Here is a 26,823-nt window from a genome sequence, read left to right on the forward strand (position 1 = left end):
TTTTGAGAAGTTCATCCAACCGATTTTTCCCAATCCAGAGACTTCCTTTAAATAACGTCGAAATCGTCCGCTTGTGATTAAAAATATTGGAAACTAAAGTTAGCATTTAAGTTCAGTTTTATAACGAACGGACATCCTCAATATCTGTATTCAGTCTATTAATTCTGCTATTGAGTCAACTAAAAAAGCTCTTCAAAGCAGGGCAGTCTTATGAAATAATTACATTAACCTTTACAGAACCAAAAGGGGACTCAGAGGCTCGATTTTAAGCCCTTACAGGCGCATTGTAACTTAGAAACATCTGCCTACATAACAACAGCCAATTATGTGCAGCTCTTTAGTCAATTCTGAGAGACGTGATAAGGAGATATTATAAATCACGTCTTTTTTTCATTATTTCATTAAAATACAGCACGGGATTGCGTTGACAGAATAACAGATTGTCCACATACAGCCTTCTCCCAAAAAGAAAATAGACTGTAATTGCAACGAATCGTAAAACGATGCTGTATTATAGTCATCGCGTACTGTTTCACAAGTTTAGATGCAAAACATGTTTCTCGCTACCACCACCATATTCCCTGCAAATCTTCATATGGAAAAAACACCCCCAGAATGCAATAAATCTGCGTTTCGCTGAAGTGTCAGTGCTGCAGTCTCACAGACTCGGCTCAATCGCGCCCCCAGAGTGGGCGGGGCTCGGGCCCTTCCGCCTCGGGGAGTTGGGCGCGGCGACGTCAGGCAATATGCCGCCTCCTAATTGGCTGGCGCCTGGCCTTCCCTCTCGGAGTGACTCATTAACGAGGCGAGGCGGAGTTGGAGTCGATAAAATCCAGGGCCATTGAGTCCTTTACCTTCCTCCAAACTCCTCACCTGGACTTTCCGCTCCGCTTACCTTTCTTTCCCACCCCCCAGTTCCCTCTCTCCCCGGCTGCCGTCACCCGAGGTAGAGGAACAGGAAGAATATATATATCATATTTTTTTAAAAAGGCAACAAAATCAATAATTAAATACCTGCCCGTCCAGCTCCGAATCAGCAGCCAACCCCGCGGGAACGACGCCTCGAGTGAGCGGCTTTCAACGGTCGTTTGTTTTTTGAAAAAGTAACAGGCCGGGGGCGCGCACAGCGGCGGCCGCCAGGATCTGCTTGGGGGGAAAAAAAAAGGGACGCGAACTTTAAAACCAATCCAAAACCAAAGTCAGTCCAACTCTTAGCCCCCCGATAGAAAATGGCACGAGGAAAGTCCAAGCAGGATGACGGAGGCTGGAAGAAATTCCTCTGGGATTCCGAGAAAAAGGAGTTTATCGGCAGGACCGGGAGCAGCTGGTGTAAGTAGTCGGTGTCTTTTTCTTGCTTTTTTTAAGTAATTCCCACCCCACCCCCCCCTTTTGATCTCGGTTAATAGTCCGCGCTGGAGGTTGTGGAGTGCAGCGAGTGGATATGTTGGAAATGATTTTTTTTTTAAATAAAAGTGTGGAAACATAAATGGTGCGAGGGCGGCTTAGAGCGTTTTATATTTGAGACAAAAGATTGGTTCTAAAATGGTGCGCGTTTCTGCCTGCGAGAAGCGGTAAATGGCACTGGCTTCCGCCTTCCTGCAATGTGCGTGACTGGCCGGCGCGTGTTTAAATAAAGTCAGTGTGAAGGACATTGCTTTCGGGCAGCGGCTGGACATTTAGTTTTTGCTGTGTGTGATTGTATTTTAAGTGTGGTAATAACCCTTGATAAATGGTGTGGAGCTTGTCGGCAGAGACATGTGACCCGCAGGAGGGAGGGGGAGAAAGGACCTCGAGAAGAAAGCATGGGTGGGTGGGGGAAGCAAGAAGTTTGAACGCACGATTTCCGCAGTCCCAAGGTTATTCAAGGTGGCACCGCTTTGCAGCGCGCCGAATCGCTCGTCATTGAACCCCCTTTATGTCACTTGGAAGATCAGAAACATGATGTTAGTGGTTTTTTTTTTTTTTTTTAAAAGAGCCTAATAACATTAATACTGATCGGATCCTGGGAATTCACCCACGGTGGGAGCCTCGGGAGGTGGAGTGGGGGACAACTATGGATCAGGAGCTGGAAAGAGACTTAAATGAGGAACAGGAGGAAAATGGTCCGAGTTTTGGTCTCTTAGCAACCGATGGTTATCGTATGTGCCCAGACTGCCTTACAGCCCTCTGTACAGGATAATGCATGTATGGCACAGCCACAAAATCACGTTTCACATTGGCACAGCCACAAAATCACGTTTCACATCTCTCTCCCTCGTCAGGAAAACTCATCGTCCAGTTTGATGAAAATGTTATAAATTTGTAGCCTGTGTTTATCTCTTGGCCAGTTGGCGCGATCTTGGGAACTTTGTTATAAGCAAAACATTGTGCTGTGGGCGTGGAGTTACCCGTTTAAAAAATAAATAAAATAAAACTCTAGCCTTGTACTATTTTAAAAAGAAAATCTGTTGGTATCGGGCTCTCCATTTTTTTTTCACCTTCATTGTACCAATAAACATTACGCAATCCCACCACGAGTATGCAAGTTCATTACCAATAAATTATTGGCCCAGTCTTTTTTTGGTCTCCCTTCTCGTCATTGGATGGACATTTTCCGAAGGACTTTGCATCGGTGTCAACTGAGTCTCGCTGTATGAAAACTAGTTGCATGAATTTAAGGCGGGAGGACATCTTATCAACACGGGCCATTACCATGCCACCCCATCCCCCAACCAACCCACCCACTTAGTCATACTCGTACTCATAACCCTTCCCACCCACCCTTCTTTAGTCATAAACCTTCAAATCGCACCGCGTTCACAGAAATAGTGAAACAATCTGCGAAGATGCAAGCAAATGTCACGATTCAGACAGTGACTCGTGCTTTTATACACTTGATACGCCGAATCGGAACCGTTTCTGTTGCATTTAGCCACTCGGGGTTGTTCAGCTAAAAAGCACGAAGGAGTAATGTCTAGTTATCTGTATTCTTCTTCCTGTAGTCAAGATATTTTTGTTCTACTTCATCTTTTATGGCTGCCTCGCTGGTATCTTCATCGGAACCATTCAAGTACTGCTGCTCACCCTCAGTGATTTCGAACCGAAATACCAGGATAGAGTTGCACCTCCAGGTATATCGGTTTTGCATTTTTAAACGTACACAGGGGGTTGGAGGATGAGGACAGGGGTGTGCGTTGGGAACAGATAAGGAAGTGTAATTTGCCTTTAATGGCATAAATTACTTCACCGCGCTCAAGTGCCTCCCGATTTGTTGTCCACTGTTGCCGAAAGTGGCGCAATGGAAAAGCCTGCGTGTCACTGTACCACTGTATGCTCGGAGGCAACTGTGAAGGTCACTCATCAGTATGCACACTCCAACCTCCCACACATTGCTCCACTGGAGTCGGGTTTTATAAAAATATTTTGTAAATGTGATGTCTTAATAGTACAGAATTAATTAAATAATGGTGCTACATTTAGTAGGATTTTTTAAATGTAAACAGCTACTTAAAGGGACTCTGCATTCACCTGTATTTGCCTATACCGGCAAAGACTAACCAGTCATGTCACGATGTTCTATACTGTGATTAGTATTCAACAGGTGGGGGCTCTACTTGAAAATTATAATCATGATGGTTACAGACTACTCACGTAATCTGCACCACAATATACACATGCATGTGTGTTATCAAAGCCCGACTACATTAAGCCCCATTTTAAAAAACAAATTTCTGTCTTTCCTTGAAGCAGTTGACTCTGAGGTACAGTTGTGCTAGGTGTCCTGGTGCATTATGCAAGTAGCAAATTATTTATGTGCGAGCCTTGATGGTTAGTAGTCTAGTCTAATCTTGATGTCTACCTTGCTGGAAGTGAATGCATGTGGACAACAGGAGCAAACTGGCTGATTATTTCATTAAAAACCTTTCCTAATGCAGGCACACTAAAGCTGAGTGTAGCACCACTATTGCTAATTGGTCCAGAAATTTGCTAAGCAACATACTGGGATGTTCCGAATATTGATGGACCTTTTGTCTTGTATGAAGGTGGCATTTTAAATCATGATTACTTCAGTTTAGCAATTGTATTCCAAATTTCAGTAACATAAAAGGCATTGCTTTACTGAATCGAGTAACTACATCTTATAAAAACATTGAATGTATGTGTGATAATTAAGTTTTAACAAATGAAGAATAATTTTGGTTCCATTTTTTAATTTCAACTTTCTTCCACTTTTAGGACTATCACATGCACCGTATGCGATAAAAACAGAAATTTCCTTTAGTGTTTCAAACCCCAAATCCTATGAAAGCTTTGTGCAAAGTATGCACAAGCTCATGGAGCTGTACAATGAATCAATTCAGGCTGGCAGCACTCCTTTTGAGGACTGTTCTGGTAAGTTTAGGGAGACTGTTCTTGCTCTACTAAGCACGTGACGCAAACATGAAAGAAATGGGCTGTGAGCTATCCATATTCGACATGTTAATTTCAAGGAAGGTGTATCATGAAGTGAAATCCTAAAGTACTTGCTTTCAGGATGATTAATTTGCAAACAAATACTTATGGAATACGTGGGTTTTTTTTTTTAAAAGAGAGCCTTGCTGGCCTTGATTTTCCCTTGACTGATGCTAGATCTTCAGTTGGCAAAAGTATACTGTTAATTTTTATATATTGGGAAAACAACTTAACTGATAACTGCTTACGGTGTGGTCTCCTCTACATTGGGGAGACCAAACGCAGATTGGGTGACCGCTTTGCGGAACACCTCCGTTCAGTCCGTAAGGGTGACCCTGAGCTTCCGGTTGCCCGTCATTTTAATTCAATGCCCCATTCCCACTCAGACCTCACCGTACTCGGGCTCTTGCATTGTTCCACGGAAACCCAGCGTAAGCTCGAGGAACAGCACCTCATCTTCTGATTAGGCACTTTACAGCCTTCCGGACTCAATATCGAGTTCAACAATTTCAAATCATAACCTCAGCCCCATTACATTTTTTACATATATTTTTTATCCACACCTTTGTTTTGGCCCTTCCCCCTTTTTTCTCTCCCACATGGCAGCTGTCGCTCATTCTGCCAGCGCATTTCACACCTAATCTAGAGCTGTCTTTTGTCTCTTTACTGGTCCTATCCCCATCTCGTCTTGTTTTGAATACCTCTTAATGGCTCTTCACTTCTCTTTTGTTCTTTCATCCCCATTTCCCAGCTCCCAAACTGGCCTTTTAATCGGTTTCATTTCCTGTGTTTTTTCAGTCCTGATGAAGGGTTTCGACCTGAAACGTTGACTCTATTTCTCCATGGATGTTGCCTGGCCTGCTGAGTTTTTCCAGCATTTTCTGTTAACTGATAACTAGTCTTTTAACGGCAACCTGCAATGTTTCCTTAATTTTTTTTTAGCTTGCATTTAGGCTTTTTTGACAATACACAAGTTTAACTATTGACAATGGTCAGACCAAACACACTAAGGGATAATACATGCTAATACATAATATGTAGATTGTTAAGCTTTGTCATCCACTATCTTTTCTGTAGATATGCCTGGTTCATATCTTCCTCGTGAGGATTTTTACCATTGTCTTGGACTGTCAAAGCTGAAAGGGCCTCTTATGAAATAGTATTTTAACTGTTTTATTTGCCATTGAACTCCTGTTTTGTCAGTTTTGCTACTATGAAGTTGGGCGATTGGTTTCAATTGGGCCAGGAAAGTTAATTGTTGTATTCATGATATTTTGTAGCTTTCTGATTACTGGTCCATTTAGGATCCTGACCGTGAGCATCTGCCAGGCTAGGTTGATTTTTTTAAAACGCATGGCCTCTAGGAAATCACAAGTCAGCATTGGATACCTTCTTCCATGCGAAGAATATTTGAAGGTCTCAAAGTCTGTTAACACAGGATCTGTTGATCTGAGCTCAACTTGGAGGTTAAATGCTGGTTTCTTCAGAAAATATTGTTGCTGTCTTGGAAGTAATAGTTTCAGCACCATTTTTCATCTTCTATGCTTGAGATTCCAAAAGTCTTGAAAAGGACTTGGCCCAAACCAGGTTCATTTGCTGTCCTTGGGCATTCTTAGTAAGGTATTTAACTCTAGGCCCTGGATCTTGTTCTTTCAGACTCTGGTAAAGTCCTTCTACATTCATCATGTTTCATATCTAGAACTGACAAATAGGACATTCTACCTACCCTTGCTGCTGTTGCAGTTACAGGAGGCAAGTGTGTCAAACTTTTCAGTCCTGAGTTTCTCAAGAAGAGAATGAGCATTTTTGGATCATGGAAATTCTTTGCCTTTTCTTGGTAATTAGTGATATGATCTCGCCTTTAGTCCCTTGATGTGGCAAAGCCTGGAGTAGTTAAATTTGCTAATTCCTGCCATACCATCTGCAGAAGCCATTAGGAGGAGCACACTAAGGAATATGTATCTTGCAATGATGGATACATACTCTTGGGCATTTATAAATTCTTCCATATTTACTCACAAACTGAAGACTTATTTTCATGGTATCAGGGCAGTTATTTTAAAATTTATTAACATTGACCATCTTTATTTATAATTTGTTTGGATGCTTGGAGCTCAGTTAGCAAGCACTGCTGCCTTGTATCCCTTTCAGATGGCCAAATTATGAAAGAACCCTTTGTGCTAAGATTTGCCAGTGATGTCACCAGTGATGTATCCTGGAGTGCCTCCAAGGGAAATGAAATGGGTGTAACTGAGAACTATGGGGTCCTGAGAAACTGCTGATGGGTATGCAATTTTCCCTAGTAGTTGTTTCTTGGGGTTCTGTGGCTCTTGGACCAGTTTGCATTTGTGATGTGCTATTTCCTGTGGAGCCATTCTGGGCTGTGTGAGGATGCTCCCTGTAGATGCCTTTGTTGCTGGGGCTTTGTAGAGAGGAAGAATGCACCGTAGTTTCTTTGCTGCCTTTTTTATCTTGAAGCATCAAATCAAAATTTTAGAATATGTCCTTCATCTTCTATAAAATATGGAGAGTACTTTGAACAAAAGCTTCTTATCCTTTTCTACAATATTGGCACAGATGTTGCTGGAGTGGGGGGCATCTCTTGGTGTGCCCCATTAGTTAGACCTTTCCCCTCGCCCTTCAGCGTGCAATGCAAGCTGATAACCGTGCGTTGAGGGCAAGGGGGCAGCTGGGACCTTTGTGAACGACGGGAAAATGTCTATCTCAACTAGAGATTTAAGGATTGAGAAAGAAATGGGGAACAACAGCTGGAGTTAGTGAATTAGTCAAACCAAGTACAGAAAGATGGAGGGGGAGAGAGAAAAGAGACAAAGGAAAAATAAAAACAAATTTAAAAAAAAATTCTCTAACAATAATTCACTACCTGTAGGAATGAGACTACAGTTTAAATTGTTACCTTTCTGAGCCAGAGAGGTGGATTGGCATTGCAGGAACATCAGTCTCCTCATTAAAAAGGTACTTCTGTTGAGTAGCAACCCTAACTTTTTATGGTGAGTTTAATTGGCAATTGGTGCAGAAATGCAGCAACTTCATCAAATGCATGATGAGGTTGAGCTGCTATTTTAGTGAGGCTAACAGTGGAGTGGTGCAAATTGTCCAGCAACTTGTGGTGATTTGCAATTCACAGGATATCTCTTCTTGCTGGATGATTTATACATTAATAACAGTGTGCTCCATTAATCTCAGCAAAATCTGGGCCTTTTTTTGAGTCCATCATTTTGTGACTTTGTACAGTAACACGTTTTTTTACTTTTGTTGTGTTAAGTCACGCTCCTGTAATGGATTTGCTGTATCAATCATCTAGAGATAGTCACTATAAAATTGATTCGGTATAGAACTTCCTGCTACTTGGAGATTTGTTGTATTACTGGAACTAAAAGTTTGAAGTTAATTTTGTGGCTAAACTTGTTACCTCCCTCGCCAAACAATGTATTGGTAATGTGTTTGAGAGTGTTCTGAACTGGAAGGGTGTTGGCCACCACATAAAGTGAATGTTAATTCTATTCCAATTTCACAAGCCAATATTTAATTTTAATCTCGATAGTCCATGTTTTTGGCACTATTGCAGCTTTGCCCTTGAATTTTTAAGGGACAAATAAACAAGCTTGTACTTTGTAAGCCTTGTAAAAGAAGATAAATCTGGTGAAATTTTGTGCAGGTGTATGTGATTGAAAGAAGATTGAATGATTCCACAATTCTATTTTAGATGTGTGGCACCGCATACCAATGTGTAGTTGGATACAGAATACCACTGACTGTTTTGGGAGCAGGTTTCATGCTTGTAGCTTGGGGGTGGTCAACTGAAAATGCACTTAGGTGATGGCATGACTCCATCTGAAGTGAAATATTTTACTCATTTATCCAAGCTTGCTTCAGTTGCCTCTACTTAATTAGCAGTGTTTTGGTTGCATTAATTTTGACTTTGCCATAAAAAATGTAGTTAATAATTTAATAAAATCTGCTACTTTAGAGACTCCTGCAGACTACATAAAAAGAGGCAATCTAGATGATTCACAAGGACAGAAGAGAGCGTGCAGATTTTATCGTAAGTGGCTTAAGAATTGCTCTGGACTAGATGATACGACTTACGGCTATGCAGAAGGAAAACCCTGTCTCATTGCGAAGCTCAACAGGATTATTGACTTCTATCCTAAGGTGAGGCTCCTTCAAGTTACAAAGATTGTTACTTTAGAGCTTGCATGTGTAATGAAATGACCTAACTAAAGAACTGAGGCTGAAAGCTTATTAGATTTTGGGTAAAACATAAACTTGGCTATTTCAATTTGATTTGAAGGATTCCCAAGAACTACGCACTGCAACAATCTGTTGAGATGGAATAAGGTTCCATACAGTCATTCCATGTTTATGGTAACCAGTAAATTGTGGTTGGCGTGCACTTTGACTTCAAAGCATTTTTGCTTAGCACTATTGATGTAGCTCAGATCAGTTTAGTCATGGTACGATGGCCTGGAAATTGTGGTCAGTGGTGAAGTAATGGCGATCGCCGCTGACCTTTTAAGAAAGCTGCCCACAGATCTCGTAATCTTTGTGGCAAAAACTTTAGGTTTCTCGGCGTTAAATTCATTGTAGTGCTATCAAAAGGTCCCGTGGTGTATCCAGTGCGATGCAGCAGTGATGTCATCAAGCTGTCTAAACAGCCAATCACACTGAAGAATTCTCAGACAGCAAACCAGGAAATAAAAAGCATTGATTCAATTCACTTTTTAAAAAATTTGAGTGCACAATAAAGATTGGGACATACACATGGGGTTAAGGTAGAATCTGAAATATTATAAACAAACTATTAATAAAAATGTAAAAATATTTTTCTTTAAAATGGAGAAATGACATTCCCCAAATATAAATTTTTTCCAGGGCCAGAACGGTTGTTCAGTCAATACGCTGTTAAAACCCCAGTTACACCTATTCCAGTAAGGCTTAACTTTCAATGGGGTGTTTTAACAGTGCAATTAGATTGGAAAAGCTTAAGTTTTCATCAGTTCAACTGATTTCATTGATGGCCAGCTATGGGGAGTTCCACAGCACAGCCTTTGAGGATGTAACTAGTGAAATAGATAAGGGAGAACCAGTGGATGTGGTGTATTTGGACTTTCAGAAGGCTTTCGATAAGGTCCCACATAAGAGATTAGCGTGTAAAGTTAAGGCACATGGGATTGGGGGCAAGGTATTGACTTGGATAGAGAACTGGTTGGCAGACAGAAAGCAAAGAGTTGGAATAAACGGGTCTTTTTCCGAGTGGCAGGCAGTGACTAGTGGGGTACCGCAGGGATCAGTCCTTGGACCCCAGCTATTCACAATATATGTTAATGATGATCTAGACAAGGGAACTAGATGTAATATCTCCAAATTTGCAGACGACACAAAGCTGGGTGGGCGTGTGCGCTGTGAGGAGGATGCCGAGAAACTACAGGATGATTTGGACAGGTTGGGTGATTGGGCAGAAGCATGGCAGATGCAATATAACATGGATAAATGTGAGGTTATCCACTTTGGTGTCAAAAACAGGAAGGCAGATTATTATCTGAATGGCAATAGATTGGGAGAAGGGGAAGTGCAACGAGACCTGGGTGTCCTTGTGCACCAGTCGCTGAAGGTAAGCATGCAGGTGCAGCAGGCGGTTAAGAAGGCAAATGGTATGTTGGCCTTCGTAGCGAGAGGGTTTGAGTACAGGAACAAGGATGTCTTGCTGCAGTTGTACAGGGCCTTGGTGAGACCACATTTTGAGTATTGTGTGCAGTTTTGGTCGCCTTATCTGAGGAAGGATAGTCTTGCCCTGGAAGGAGTTCAGCGAAGATTCACCAGGCTGATACCTGGGATGGCAGGAATGACGTATGAGGAGAGATTGGGTCGATTGGGCTTGTACTCGCTGGAGTTTGGAAGAATGAGAGGGGATCTCGTTGAAACGTAAAATTCTGGCAGGACTGGACAGACTAGATGCAGGGAGGATGTTCCTGATGTTTAGGGAATCCAGAACCAGGGGTCACAGTCTAAGGATAAGGGGTAGGCCATTTAGGACAGAAATGAGGAGGAATTTCTTCACCCAGAGAGTGGTGAACCTGTGGAATTCTCTATCACAGAAGGCCGTAGAGGCCAATTCATTAAATATATTCAAGAAGGAGTTGGATATATTTCTTAAGGCTAAAGGGATCAAGGGGTATGGGGAGAAAGCAGGGACCGGGTACTGAATTTGGATGATCAGCCATGATCGCATTGAATGGTGGAGCAGGCTTGAGGGGCTGAATGGCCTACTCCTGCTCCTATCTTCTATGTTTCTATGGAACAGTGAATGACTGACCGCAACTTCAGGATTTCCATGTTTATCTGTGCATGTGCGAAATCCTGAAGTTAGTCAATTTCAGTGGGGTAATGACTGCAAACGCTGACAGTTCGTCGTCATTACCACTGCAAAATCTGGACCAATAAACCCAAGATTGTCGCAATTCAGCAATGTAAAGATGATACTATATGCTTCTACTCTGGCTCTTCATTATCAGAGCAGATTGGTTTTATTACTGCGGGGCAACTCGTGGGGAATGGCGTTAGACCTTTTTCTTCACCCTTCTGCTCAAAATTCTTGTGGCGTAACTTGCTGGAAGTGTGAGCTTGGAACGGCGAGGGCATCTGAGACCTTGGTGTACAGCAGGACCAACAGTCTATCTCCTTAAGCAATGGGATTTAAGGATTGAGAAATAAACAGGAATGACAGGAGGGTGAATTAGAGTCAAATCGGGTAGAGAGAAGTAAAGGGAAAGAAAGATTGTATTGAGAGAAAAAAAGAGGCAAAGGTAAAGTAAAAATTTTATTTTAAAAAATTGACATTTTAAAAATCTCTAAATTTACTATATGCAGGATTGAAATTGAGCAGTTTAAATTGTTCCCTTTCTGGGCCGGAGAAGTTGATTGGCATTGCATTAACAATTATCACGTTGTTAAAAAGGTACTTGCGCTGTTGAGCTCTAGCCCTGATTTTGTGCAGCAAGTTTAATGGCAATTTATGTGCAAATCCAACAAATTCTTAAAAATAAGAGGCTAGGGGTGCAATGCCATTTGTGCAAAGCAAACACTGTGTGATTCGCAATTCATGGCGTCTCTTTTCATCTCCTGACCTTGCTGGTCAGTTTGCTCATTAATAACTCTGTGCATCGTTAATAACTGTGCATCATTAACGCGCCATTATTTTTCCAGCAAGATTCAGCCCCTTCTGTAGTTTTATAGAAGTGTATACATTTGTTGTGGAGTGTACTATAGTTTGAGAAGTAATGTGTGAAATTTTGTAATTAATTTAAGTGTGAGTGATTGGTTGCTGAATGTCTTTTTTTTAGCCTCCAAAGAATACTACTGACCTTCCTGAAGAGTTGCAAGCAAATTATAATCAATATGTTCTTCCTCTTCGTTGTACAGCAAAGGTAAGAGATGTTTGGTTTTGAAGCAGGATGGAGAATGATAATTGTCTGTTCTTTTCCCTCCCTTTAGCTATGGGATGGGGAGCTTCTGTGGATGCTCCCTTAATATGCAGGTATCTTTGGCAACCATTGTGTCTAGCATGCATTGCATCTTATTCCATCACTGTCTCAAGTGTTTCAACTGACGAGTGCTCTTTGGCCACCTATGCAACAGCCCCATCTCCATTCATGCACCACAGCCTGCCATAAATCAAAATGAGATGGATCATTAGTTAATCTGCTTTTGGTGGTTGTGAAAAATTACACTAGGAGTGCTTTTTGATCCTATTTGAACAATGCATTGGGATCTCGTAATATGTACCTGGACAAGCAGCTGAGATCTCTGTTAAATGTCTCGTTTGAAGGACAGCACCCTGAAAATGTTGTAGTATTGTTGAATGAAGTGTCAGGCTAATGTAGGTGCTGAAATCCTGGTGTGGGAGTCTAGCGCACAAATGTTTGACCAGAGGAGAGAGCACTACCAACTGAGACAGCTGATGCCATCTTTGTGTCAAATGGTCAAACTAGGCACAGTGTTGTAAAATTGATTCTTGCTATTTATAAGCTTTGGGGGGAGGGAGAGGACGCGACTGCTTTTAAGCTGACTTGTTAATGCCCTTTTTACAATCCCTATTTGACAAAGGAAATTCGATTCCTTTAGATTGTGTGCAGCAACATTCCTTTTATCTTTCCCTCAAGTTTCGAATTCAAGAAAATATTGGGTGCAGCTCTTAAATCTGCTGCTGAAAGGTTCAATTTGGGATCTGAGTTGGAGAAGAGAAGGTGGGGTGTGGAAGGTCATGTACCCTTGCACTTAATGCTTTATTGACTAATATCCTCCATCTACCTTGGAAATCATTGTAAGGATTCCACCCTCCTTAGCCTGCTGTCCCCTCCCCCCATTGCTATCTGAAGAAAGGGTATTGGGATATGTGTGAATTGTTGTTGATTTAATGTGTAGATTAAACTTGACTGAATCACTAACCAAGACCATAAAGAAGCCAGGTGATATTTTTATGACTGGATAGCAAGAAGTTTGAGATTGGGATTTTTCCTCTTCCAGGAATGGATATTGTATTACTCTTGCAGAAATGTGGTTTGATCAGTGTTCCCTAAGTTTCTGTGGTTACCATTTAGTTGACAGGCCTTTGGATCCAGGCACAAACTGGCCTTGCAGCATGACTGATCATTTCACTTGGATCTGCTTGTAGTCTAATCTTATCTGGACAAAGATGCTTTGGGTCTCGAAGTCTATCCATTCCTCAAGCTGCCTGGTGTTGAGTACTGGAAGACGGTTATATCATTGTTTGAACTTGAAGAACGGCTTGGATTTACCCAATTGCTGCTCATGGGTGATTCAAAAGTCTGTCATGAAGTTTGAGTAATGCAAATCCCTCTGATGGCAGTGCTTTCTGAAGGTTCCATTAATTGCTTGGTATCAACATGGACTTCAGAGCAACACAGAAATTGACCACTTAGTTGTGAATTGCTTAGCATGTCCTTTGCTTTCCAGTGTGGTGTTTGGCATCTTCAGATTACTCCCTTCAAAAGGGCAACTCTTAGCTAACTTGTATAAGATGCTAGCCTAATGACGAGAAATGACTGGCATGTCTGTGTGGCTGATGGCCACTGAGCTGAACAAAGAGAAACTAAGATGCTCAGTGATGCGAAGGATGTTGCTTCTACAAAGCTGAGCTCCAAGTCTGAACATCTTGCAATAGGGTGAACTCAACCAGACTTGGATGTGTTCAATGATTTTTTTCATTTGCAACTAGTCATAAAGTTGAAGTCTACTATTTGCTCATAACTGAGTTGGGTACTGTTAAGCTAACTGCAAAAGGGAGGAGAACTGTTAAACTAAAGCGGGCAGTTTTTTAAAACAGTAACCGACATTCATCCCATGATATTAAACAGCATTACCATCGCCAAATCCCCCACCATCAACATCCTGGGGGAGGGTCACCATTGACTAGAAACTTAACTGGACCAGTCACTTAAATACTGTGGCTACAAGAACAGGTCAGAGGCTAGGTATTCTGCAGCAAGTGTCTCTCCTGACACACCCCCCCCCCCCCCCCCCCAAAAGCCTTTCCACTATCTACAAGGCACAAGTAAGGTGTGTGATGGAATACTCTCCACTTGCCTGGATGAGTGCAGCTCCAACACTCAAGAAGCTCGACACCGTCCAGGACAAAGCAGCCCACTTGATCGGCACCCCATCCACCACCTTAAACGTTCACTCCCTCCACCACTGGTGCATGGTGGCTGCAGTGTGTACCATCGACGAGATGCACTGCAGCAACTTGCCAAGGCTTCTTCAACAGCACTTTCCAAACCTGTGACCTCTATCACCGCGAAGAACAAGGGCAGCAGATGCATGGGAACACCATCACCTGCAAGTTCCCCTCCCAAGTTGCACACCATCCTGACTTGGAAATGTATCGCTGTTACTTCATTGTCACTAGGTTAAAATCCTGGAACACTCTCCCTAACAGCACTGTGGGAGTACTTTCACCACATGGACTGCAGCGGTTCAAGGCGGTGGCTTACCACCACCTTAAGGGCAATTAGCAATGGGTAATAAATGCTGGCTTTGGCAGGGATGCCCACATCCCTGGAATGAATCAATAAAAAAAAAATGTAAATCAAGATTTTTAAGAACAATTGAGCTGCTGTGAATGTAGATTGCAGTGTAGCACTGAGGACCAGCAGGAGATGAAGTGCAATCAGTAGGTTTAAGGGCTTGCAATTAACAATTTTCTAAATCACTTCTAGTGGCTAAAGTCGGTCTTGAAATGTCATGGTTGAAAGCTTCTTCTAGGCTAGTGCCAACAAGTATTATCTTTGCTGAGTTTGCCATTTAAAAAAAAAAAAAAGGGCATGCAAACATTGAGAATATCGAAGACTTTAATAACCAGTCCACCAGGTAAGAGTTGCCGCTGCACTGCATCACTTGGCTAATGGTAGATCAGCAGGCATGGATGGCATTTTTGCAAAATTCCTGCAAGTTTTTGGGAAGGAGGGAAGAACTCTCTGCCCCTGCTTCAGCTCATCTGCTGAAACCCACATCTATGTCTGTTACCTCTAGATGATTCCAATGCTGCCATCTTCCTCCCTTCATAAACTTGAACACATCCAAAATTCTGCTGTCTGTATCCTAACTTCCCCATGCACATCAACTTTACTTGGACTCTGAAATGTGATGTATTGTAATTTTTTTGTTTTGGTTTGTTTAGAGAGAACAGGAGAGAGATAAAATTGGACCTATTGAATACTTCGGCTTGGGAGGATACGCTGGCTTTCCACTGCAGTACTACCCATACTATGGCAAGCGTCTGCAGGAAAAGTACCTCCAGCCCTTGCTTGCTATTCAGTTCACCAACCTCACACAAAACATGGAGTTGCGCATTGAGTGTAAAGTGTACGGTGAAAATATTGATTATAGTGAAAAAGACCGCTTTCGGGGTCGTTTTGAAGTAAAAATTGAGGTCAAAAGCTGATAACTGCATAATAGAACTTTTCCCTTATTTCAAATTAGTCTTGAACAAACTGTCATACATATGGGACCTACACTTAATCTATATGCTCTACACTAGCTTTCTGCATTTACTTAGGTATGTAAAATAAAAGCAATAGTAGTACATATTTATTCTACTGTAAATGATACTACTTGAGCCATGGGTTTGCCTATTACTGTAAATTATAATTCCACTAATGTGTAGCAATCAGTGTTTCTGTCCCTTAGATATTGCTGCCTTGTGCCTCGTGTGGTTTTGAGTGTACAGTACTGTAGTGCATTCACTGGTCCTTCAAGCCATGTTGCAGTTTTTTTTAAGCAAGCTTTGCTTTCCAAGTTGTAAATACTCTGAAAATTGGCATGGTACTTGATTTTTTTCTGTTATGCCCATGTGTATGAACATACTGCACTCTGAAGTTTTTTTTGTGGGGGGAGGGAGGAGAAATTGCATTTTCTTTTGGCAACATTAGTGTAGGGTGATGGGTTTTATTACACTTCCTTTAGAGCTGGGTCTGGCTGTCAAGCTATTGTGATTAGTTATTACAGTTGTTTGCTGGAGCCATCACTTGTGGTGATGTCTTTATGAATGTTTTAACCATTTTCATGGTGGAAGATTTTATATTTATGCAGTTGTACAATTTTTCTGCAAAGTGTAATGTATAAAAGATACCAAAGTCACTGGTAAAATCATATAATCTTTATTTGAAGTAAACCAATGCAGTAGGATGGTGTTCATGGTGTAAAATGCAATGTAACATCTGTAAACTTGTTTGGAGAACAGTACTCCTCACCTGATTTAAAGCATCAGAAAAATAAAACTTATGAACCTATTGCCTTAAGACTGTTATTTCTTGAAATGAAAAACTTGCTCTGATGTTCAGGCTGTGTTTTTATTCAACTGTCCAAGATCTTGAAAAAATACTGCACCTAAAATAAATAGTACAAACTTTAGCCAGTGTACAGTTTGAATATTTCAGAAGTCTACCAAATTAAAGCACTACTAACAAGATGTACAAGAATTAAGGACCAGCAAGAAGAAATTAAAGATTGGTGCAGCTGAATGTTTAATCTGGTATAAAAATTACAAAACCAGCTGTACTAGCATTAGTAATTACCAACCAATGGAAAATACTAGAAATAAAAAGGCCCAACACTTTGGGTGTGATCTTTCATTAGACCTGACCTGGTAAAAGAAAAGGTTTGCATCGATAGTGCTTTTCACAACCTTGAAGTCCCAATTAAGTACTTTTGAAGTAATAGTCTGTTATAATATAATACAGTAGCCAGTGTACATTAAGGCCTAATCACCAGACAATTTATTTTTGGTGGTAAATAATAAATATTGACCCGGACACACAGATCTCCTGTGGGATTTTTTTATATCGGCCGAGAGGACCTTGATTTAACCTCATCTGCACACAAGATAGCACCTGCAACGATGCAGCACTCCCATCCTGAAGTGTGAACCTAGACTGCTCACGTTTTGAGTGGGGTTGATTCAGCTGAGTGCTAAGTCTGACAATATATTTGAACTTCACCTATAACTTGCTCTCCCCTCTAGCCATATAAATCGACTTCTCCTAAATGTTGACTGTCGTCCTATGGATTCTCAGCATTTACAGCTTGTTTTCTCTTGTGCAATAGCAGTTACATGGTTAGGAATAGTTGAAATCCCAAAATTTTGGGAGGAGTAAAACTTTTAGAACTGCATTGCTAAGTTAAGGGACATTTTATAATTTATTTAACATACTGCCTAAAGAGGCACTATGAATTTGCTCCTTGAATTTGTTTAGTTAAAACCATATGATACCCAATCTTAATGTCATGGAAATTATGTAGGTGAATTGATTCTGCTCTTTCATGAGCTTTACAACTCATCCACCTTGTATATGGTTATGTAGATTGACTAAAATGTTGCTTTTGTTTTTTCCCCCCCATTAGCCTAGCTACCCAGCAAATCTTGCATTGCTAGGTATAACTGTTGCTGTGTAATACATGATTTTTAAATTCCCTGCTCATTAAAGGAACCAAAAACATTGCCAGTTTATAAAGGAGCAGGAGTGAGACTTTTTTTTTTACTTTACAACTCACTGGAAAGTTGAGCAAATCAGAAGGTTGTGAAACAGCCCACACCCATTTTTCCCAGACTGCACAAGGCCACTTGGCATATGTTTCAATACAGTACTTTGCACTTCTCCATGACTTAGATTTAACTGCCACACCTTACTGAGCATGTGATTCCTGATAAAAAATATTAGCAAATGGATTCACTGCCTGGTGGGAGAAAAAAGAGGAACCTTGGATTATTAACTTAATATTTTGTTAACTGACATTTTAGCCAATACAAACATTTGTCTGCAGAAGGCTACACTAAGCAGGGGTCAGGGTCAAACCTACTGGAAAAGTAAAAGCATTCTAATCTAATATTTCATTCACTGCAATGATTTCACAATCCTATATTTAGCTAGCCAACTCTCTCATAAAGGAACCTAATGGCTATTTCAGACAATGAATTAGAATGGTAAATATAAACTGCAACCTAACTTCAAGGATTGTTTTGTACTGTAATCTGAAATTCTTGCGTACAATTGGCTTTGCTTAACAACAGATAATTGTTCCAAGTAACCTGTATTATGTTTAAGCTTGCCTGTAGTTTTTTTAGTTTTAAAAGTGGTACTGTTGCAAGACCAGTTCTTAAGCATAAAAAGCTATAAAAATTAAAGCTATAAAAATTAAAGCTAAGAATTGCTGCTATTTATAGTTCCACTTCAACATTGAGTATTGATCCATGTAAACAGGTTCTGTTCACATTGAGTATTGATCCATGTAAACAGGTTCTGTTCTTAGGAGCTGATAGGCTGGTTCAATCTCATTGGCCCAGAATTTGCTGGAGTGGAGCATCTTGCAGTGTGCCCCATTAGTTAAGACGTTTTCCCTCAACGTTCAACTCGAAAAAATTTTGCACCACAAATTGCTGGCAGTGTGAGCCAATTAGTGTGGCAACGTCAACGGGGAAACTGGGACCTTGGTGAATGACAGGACCAACTGTCTATCTCTTTAACCAATGATAAAGGAAAAACAGAGAAGGAAATAGGGTGAATTAGTCACATTAGGTACAGAAAGAAAAATACTATATATAAATGTCTTTCCTGCAAGGAGAGGCAATATAAACTAAAGGGTATAATTCTAAAGGTGGTGTATGAACAGAGAGACCTGGGGGTATATGTGCACAAATCGTTGAAGGTGGCAGGACAGGTTGAGGAAAGCATTTAAAAAAAACATACAGGATCCTGGGCTTCATAAATAGAGGTATTGAGTACAAAAGCAAGTTATGATCCTTTATAAAACACTGGTTTGGCCTCAACTGGAGTATTGTGTCCAATTCTGGGCACGGCCCTTTAGGAAGGAAGTGAAGGCCTTAGAAGGTTCAGAAAAGATTTACAAGAATGGTTCCAGGGATGAGGGACTTCAGGTACGTGGATAGACTGGAGAAGCTGGGGTTGTTCTCCTTAGAGCAGAGAAGGTTGAGAGGAGATTTGAGAGGTGTTCAAAATCATGGGGGGGGGGTGTAGAGAGAGAGAAACTGTTCCCATTGGCAGAAGGGTCGAGACCCAGAGAACACTGATTTAAGGTTATTGGCAGAAAAAACCTGTTTACACAGTGAGTGGTTATGATCTGGAATGCACTGCCTGAAAGGGTGATGGAGGCAGATTAAATCGTGGCTTCCAAAAGGGAATTGGAGAAGTACCTGAAGGAAAATTTGCAGGGCTACAGGGAAAGGGCGGTGGAGTGCGACTAGCTGAAGTGCTCTTGCAGAGAGCCGATACACAGACTTGACGGGCCAAATGGCCTTCTGCGCTGTAACCATTCTATAATTCTATGACCTCAAGGTGTTCCAAAATGCTTTACAGCTAATTAAGTACTTTTGAAGTGTAGTCACTGTTGTAATGTAGGAAACGCAGCAGCCAATTTGCACACAGCAATGTCCCACAAATAGCAATAAGATAATGACCAGATAATCTATTTTTAGGTGTCGGTTGAGGGATTATTATTGGCCAGGAGATCTCCCCAGCTATTCTTTAAAATAGTGCTATGGGATCTTTTACGCCGACCCAAGAGGGCAGACGGGGCCTTGGTTTAATGTCTCATCTGAAAGACGACACCTCCGACTTTGCAGCACTTCCTCAGTCGTGCACTGGAGTGCCAACTAGTTTTTGTGATCAGAACTCACAACCTTCTGATGCGAGTGCTACCACTGAGCCATAGCTGACAGAGAAAGACAGATCGGATTAAGAGAGAGAGAAAAAAGAGACAGAAAGGAAAAGTAAGAACTTAAAAAAAAAAATTTTTTTAAGTACCTCTAAGAATAATTTACTATCTGCAGGAATGAGGCTCCACTGTTTCAATTGTTCCCTTTCTGGGACAGAGTTTGAATGGCATTGCAGGAACTTGTCATTAAAGGGTCCTTACGTCATTACATACCAGCCCTAACTTTCTGCAGCGAGTTTAATTTGTATTTACTGTGCTAATGCAGCAATTTCTTGCAACTCACGGGGAGGTTAGTGGCGAGCTCCCATTTCTGCGAGGCTAACGGCGGAGTGGCGCAAATCGTTCACCAATTTGTGGCGATTCGCAACTCATGGCATATCTCTTCCTCACCACAAATTGCTGGACGATTTACAAACTAATAACGGCGTGGGCATTAATCGCGCCGGTATTTTCCCAGCAAATAGTGGGCCATTATTATGGAGGTTAAAATAGGATTTGTATGGTAGTTTAAAGGCTTTGGACTATACTAAGCTCAGGAGTAAAGCAGATGGATTTTATCTGCAGTCTATAGAAGTTTATAGCATAGGAGGAAGCCCTTTGATTTGGGCTGGCTCTTTGCTAGAGTAATCCAAAATTAATACCGTTATCCCGCTCTTTCTCCACAGCCCTATATTAAGTAAATCTCCAGAGCTCTACTTAAAATATTATAAAATTTTCTCTTAAAAGATGCCTGGTCTTTACTTCAGGCACTGTGGCAATGTATTCCATGCTCTTACAACCTTCTGCGTAAAGACATTTCTCCTAAAGTTTCTCTTCATAACTATAATTTTCCATCCCTGGCATCATTTTGGTAAATCTATACTGTACGCTCTCTTTGGCTTCAATGTCCTTTCTCGATTGAGGGCACCCAATACTGTACACAGTATTCTAATTGCGGCCTGACCAATTATTTGTACAAATTCAGCATGTACAAATTCTTCACTCTTGTATTCTATGCCCCTGTTTATAAAACCCAAGATTATATTGACTTATGGTTTTCCATTGCAGGGAATTATGTATTTGAATTCATAGGTCTTTGTTTATCCATGCCCTTTAGTGTTTTTCCATTAAGTGTATATGCCCCATTCCTTATTTTTTTCTCCCAAAATGTATTACTCATATTTAACTGCATTAAATTGCATCTACTACCTGTTCACCCATCTCTGTTGAGATGTTTTTGTGATGTCTTTTATATTCCCCACTCTCTGGCCCCGATATTTATGAGGAGGTGAGGAAGGGGCAGGGGAGTGTGTTTGTGGGCGGGAGGGAACCCGGGAAGGCGGAGGCCCTGCCAAATTTAATGGCAGGACCTCATAACATAAGAACATAAGAAATAGGAGCAGGAGAAGGCCATTTGGCCCCTCGAGCCTGCTCCGCCATTCAATAAGATCATGGCTGATCTGATCTTGGCCTCAACTCCACTTTCCCGCCCTCTCCCCATAACCCTCGACTCCCCTGTAGCTCAAATATCTGTCTATCTCCACCTTGAATATATTCAATGACCCCGGCGTACACCACTTGCAACCCTCCTGCAGTCCGATAAACATTAATTTATCCTAACTCCATTTCCTGCCATTAAATACTTACAATCCATGCTGGTACATTTCCTCTTATGCTTGAATTTATCTAACAAGCCTTTTAAGACACTATCAAACACCTGAAAATCCATTTACACTACATCTGCTGCATTCCCTCTTTCCAAACAGTCACTTCTTCAAAAAGCAGCCTAGGATGCATCTTTTTTTTCCCCCGTTTCCCACCTGGCAGCCAGGCAGATAAACAGGCTGGCCGGCTGCTGAGCGGGAAAGCCTGCGGTAAGAAGGGGATGGTCTCTGGCAATCGGAAAAGATGGGGAGTGTCGGCAAAGATTGTGAGGCATAAGGGGGGGGGTTAGCAAAGATCATGGGGCATAAGGAGTAGTTGGCAAAAATTGTAGGGCATAATGGGGTTGGCAAAGATTGTGAGGTATGGGGGATCGACAAAGATCACGGGGCATTGGGGGGGGGGGGTCGGATCAGCAATCAGGAGGGAGAGAAAGATTGCGTGGCATAAGGCTTGGGAGCACGAGTTTTGGGCGGAGGGGTTTGGCTGATCGCGGCAGAAGGTTTGCTTCAGGGGCCGAGGGAAGCACTCCTGCTCCTCCTGGCTCACAAGCAGTGCTATAAAAAGCACTTGCCTTCTGCAGCCAGCTGTTCCCATTTCCATTTCATTGCCGGGTTTCCCTAGGCCTGGGAAAACTGGCCAGCCAGCGTTAAATTTAAATCACACTGTGGGAGCCTGATTTAAATATTACAATGAACGGTTCTGCCTCTCGTAAGCGGGACACAGACACTGCGCACAACCAGCTGCCGTAGAAAGGACAGCAAGCGCATATGCAGCGGGTTGGGGTTGCGTTATACAATTTAAAAAAAATTCCCCCTCTATGCTTGTGACGTCTGTAAATTTCGAAACTGTAATCCCTATGCTCAAGTTCAAATCATCTAGGTACATCTAAAGAACAAGTGGACTCAGCAATGACCCCTGGCGTACACCACTTGCAACCCTCCTGCAGTCTGATAAACATTAATTTAGCCTGACTATTTTCTACCATTAAATACTTTCAATCCATGCTGGTACATTTCCTCTTATGCTTGAATTTATCTAACAAACCTTTTAAGACACTGTCAAACACCTGAAAATCCATTTACACTACATCTGCTGCATTCCCTCTTTCCAAACAGTCACTGCTTCAAAAAGCTCTATTAAATTTGTCAGGCAACTTGCCTTTAACAAACCCATGCTGGTGGTTTGAAATTGTGATCCAAGCCTCTACTATTTCTTCTCACTTCTTTCAGCAGCCCAGGATGCATGCCATAACTCTGGTGACATATCAACTTTGATTTAGAATCATAGAATCTTACAGCACAGAAGGAGGCCATTTGGCCTGCCATGCCTGTGCTGGCTCTTTGAAAGATCGGTCTAATTTAGTCCCACACCCCAGCTTTTTCCCCAAGTTAGTTCTCTTCAAATGCATGTCCAATTGCCTTTTGAAAGTTCCTATGGAATCTGATTCCGCCACCCTTTCAGGTAGTGTGTTCCAGATCATAACAACTCTGCGTGAAAAAAATTCTCCTCATTTCCCTTCTAATTCTTTTGCCAATTATTTTAAATCTATGACCTCTGGTTACTGACCCACTTGCCAGAGGAAACAGTTTCTCCCTACTTGCTCTTTCACAACCCCTAATAATTGTGAATATCTCTAAAGGTCTCCCCTTAACTTTCTCTGCTCTAAAGAGAACAATCACAGCTTCTCCAGTCTCTCCACATAACTAACGTCCCTCATCCCTGGTATTATCCTGTTCAACCTCCTCTGTACCCTCTCCAAGGCCTTGACATCCTTCCTAAAGTATGTACACAATACTCCAGCTGAGCCCTAACCAGTGATTTGTAAAGGTTTTACATTACTTCCTTGTTTTTGTATTCGATGCCCCTATTTACAAAGCAAGTATCCCATACACTTTCTTAACTGCCTTATTAACTTGCCCTGCCACCTTCAAGGACTTGTGAATATGTACCCACAGGTCCCTGTGCTCTTACACCCCCTCAAAATAGTACCATTTACATTATATCAGATCTCCCAATGTGCATCACTTCATACTTATCTGCATTAAATTGCATTCACCAGTCTGTCCACGTCCTCCTTAAGTCTGCTACTATCCTGCTCACTATTTACTATGTTGCAAAGTTTTGTATCATCCACAAACTTCAAAATTGTACTTCCTGTATCCAAGTCAGGGTCATTTATCTATAACAAGAAAAGCAATGGTTCTAATACCAACCTCTGGGGGAGTCCACTACACACTCTCTCAAGTCAGAAAAACATCCATTCACCACTACACTCTGCCCCCTGTCCCGTAGCCAATTATGTACTCAAGTTACCAATGTCTCTTTAATACCATGTGCTTCTATCTTCTGAATAAGTCTGTTGTGTGGTATATCAAATGTCTTTTGAAAATCCATTTATAAAACATCTACTGCACTACCTTCATCAACCCTCTCTGTTACTTCATCAACGAACTTAATCAGGTTAGTCTTTAACAACTCCGTGTTGGCTGTACCTTATTACCCAAGGCTTCTCCAAGTGAGAATTTATTTTGTCCTTGACAATGGTCTCTAGTGGTTTTACTGCCAATGATGTTAGACTGATTGGCCTGTAATTACCAGGATTATCCCTCCCCCTTTTTGAACAGGGGTGTAGCATTTGCAATCCTCTGGCACCACTCCCATATCCAAGGAGGATTGAAAGATTGTGGTCAGGACTTCTGCTATCTCCACCCTAGCTTCCCTCAGCAACTTAGGATACATCCCATCTGGACTGGATGACTTGTTACAAGCTTTTATAGTATATTTCTAATAATTTTTTCAGAACCAACTCCTTTTGTACAGATAGTTCAAATGAATTGTTCCATATCCTCCTCTAGCAAACATCTGTTCTCACTTTTACCTTCATTTGTAAAAATTGATGCAAAATATTAAATATCTCTGCCATACCTTCATCCTCCATTATGAGGCTCCCTTCTTTATCCCGAAGTAGTCCCACTCTCTCTTTAATCTTTTACTTTTTAGACGCTTATAAAAGCCCTTACTATTAGCTTCTATATTATATTCCCATTAATCGCCATTATCTCTCCAATACACGTTCTCTATTCCTCATTACTATTTTTTAGTATTGTTAGCCCAAACTTTGTCGTATGTCTCTCTTTTAAGTTTCAGTTTAGTTTTAATCTCGCTCTTTATCCATGGAGCTCTTTATTTTATGCACCACATTTATTGCTTAATAGGGATATAAAAATACCCACAAAAATAGGAAATGAGCACAAATAGGACTTGGTTGCTTGGGCTTTGATAGCTACATTATCAGAACCTGAGAGACTATAAATGGTTCTAGGGTTGCCGGTTGGATACTTGTGCACCTTTGCATCACTTCACATATATAACAGGTTCTGTTGGACACTAACGTTGCTTTCTTTTTATGGGAATATATTTCTATTTTTAGATATGTCTAAGTTTTTGTCTTATGGACCACTATAGAGCAGAGAGGTGGGGGATGGTAAAAGGGCGATGTCAATCCCTAGTATAAAACATCTAGGCCTAGAAATTCAGTGGGCTGCGTCACCCGTTAGCGCCTTAAGAGGGCGCTAAGTGGGTCGGAAGCCACTGGCCATGCCTCCCGCTACATTCAGCGGGACGCTAATGGCGGCACTAGCCGTTAGCGCTGCGCCGCTACCGATGACGTCATCGGTGTGCGCAGCGCCCCGTTAACGCCCCGATCGCGATATTTAGATGCGCCCCCTGCTTTAACGCCGGACGCTATGTGCGACTGGTTCAGGGGGGCCTACCTGTGGCGGTAGAGGTGCTAATTAAAGGAGGTGCGGGGCGGCCATTTTTGTTGCTGGCCGCCTGCCAGCACCTCTCCGCGCTGCCGTCCCCGGCCTCCTGAGCCCCCCCCGCCGCGGAGTGCCGACTGCGTTCCAAGAGCCCGGCACTTCTCCTCGGTGCCAGGCTCTTTTGCTGGCACTCATGATCCTCAATCGCGCTGCACAAGGCCCCTCACCTTTAAGAAGAGGAGGAAGGCCTGCAGTACCGCAGCGTGTGGCGCAGCGATATTCAGTTGCAGCGCCCCAAGAGGGATGCGGGGCACCTCCAGTAGCGCCGCACTTCCCTCTGGGGCGCGCCAACTGAATTTCCGGCGGGCGGTCGCGACTGCTTCCGGGGCGCTACTTTTAGCGCCCTGGCGAGGCTGGCGCCCCAAACGGGGCTATAGTGAATTTCTAGGCCCTAGTCTGTTATGAAGGAAGATTGGAAAAGCTTGGATTTTGCAGCCTTGAGTGACCTTAGAGGTATATATGATTGGAAACTTTATGGAAAAGGTAAATCTAGAAAATTATTTTTGAATAAGATTGATAGTAGAAAAACGATACACAAGTTCAAACCAGTAAAAGGCAAATTGATATCAAAAATGTCTTCACACAGAGTGATCATACATGGAATGGGCTTCTGGGTAGAATAGCAGAGACACAAAAACCTTGATTAAATTAGATGCTTGCAATGCTAGGACTTTAGGGTCTTTCTCATCTGTAAATATCTTGTGATCAATCAACTTGTCCTGTGGAATGGATATATTTCAGGTTACCTCTTCCAGATTACCAAGATGTTCTCTCTTGTATCTGGTTATCTTTGTTGGGAGGGGAACATAAGAAATAGGAGCAGGAGCAGGCCATTCAGCCCCTCGAGCCTGCTCCGCCATTTAATGAGATCATGGCTGATCCAATTTTTGCATCGACTCCATTTCCCTGCCCACTCCCCATAACCCTCGACTCCCCTGTTGCTCAAAAATCTGTCTATCTCAGCCTTGAATATATTCAATGACTCAGCTTCCACAGCTCTCTGGGGTAAAGAATTCCAAAGATTCAGGACCCTCAGAGAAGAAATTCCTCCTCATCTCCGTTTTAAATGGGCGACCCCTTATTCTGAAACTTTGCCCCGTAATTCTAGACTCTCCAGCCAGGGGAAACATCCTCTCTGCATCTACCCTGTCAAGCCCCCTCAGAATCTTATATGTTTCAATAAGATAACCTCCCATTCTTCTAAACTCCAATGAGTATAGGCCCAACCTGCTCAATCTTTCCTCATAAGGCAACCCTTCCATCCCAGGAATCAACTGAGTGAACCTTCTCTGAACTGCCTCCAATGCAAGTATAGCCCTCTTAAATAAGGGGACGAAAACTATACGCAGTACTCTAGGTGTGGTCTCACCAGTGCCCTGTACAGTTGTAGCAAAACTTCCCTCTTTTATACTCCATCCCCCTTGAAATAAAGGCCAACATTCCATTTGCCTTCCTAATTACTTGCTGCACCTGCATGTTAGCTTTTTGTGTTTCATGTACGAGGACACCCAAATTCCTCTGTACCCCGCATTCTGTAGTCTTTCTCCATTTAAATAATATTTTTCTTTTCTATTCTTCCTACTAAAGTGGATAACTTCACATTTTCCCACATTATACTCCATTACTGACACAATACAGAGCAGATCCTGCTGTGAAT

General features: G+C 41.9%; 2 protein-coding genes across 2 annotated transcripts in view; one reads left to right on the top strand and one right to left on the bottom strand.

Moving 5' to 3' along the window:
- The first annotated feature begins 834 nt into the window (after nucleotides 1–834).
- On the top strand, nucleotides 835–16,262 carry LOC147107580 (sodium/potassium-transporting ATPase subunit beta-1-like). The gene is made up of 6 exons (XM_086006731.1): nucleotides 835–1,329; nucleotides 2,982–3,110; nucleotides 4,216–4,371; nucleotides 8,423–8,607; nucleotides 11,796–11,879; nucleotides 15,152–16,262. The coding sequence occupies exons 1-6, from the start codon at nucleotides 1,230–1,232 to the stop codon at nucleotides 15,413–15,415; spliced, it is 918 nt and encodes a 305-aa protein (XP_085862857.1). The 5' UTR covers nucleotides 835–1,229; the 3' UTR covers nucleotides 15,416–16,262.
- nme7 (NME/NM23 family member 7) overlaps nucleotides 16,115–26,823 on the bottom strand; it is a 234,253-nt gene continuing 223,544 nt past the window's right edge. The window contains exon 12 of the mRNA XM_086006730.1: nucleotides 16,115–16,359. The gene's annotated coding sequence lies outside the window, so the exon portion shown is untranslated. The remainder of the gene's footprint in view (nucleotides 16,360–26,823) is intronic.

This window comes from Somniosus microcephalus, chromosome 14 (assembly GCF_052327205.1).
Source record: "Somniosus microcephalus isolate GS21.2 chromosome 14, FLI_Smic_1.0, whole genome shotgun sequence".
In the NCBI taxonomy this organism is placed as follows: domain Eukaryota; kingdom Metazoa; phylum Chordata; class Chondrichthyes; order Squaliformes; family Somniosidae; genus Somniosus; species Somniosus microcephalus.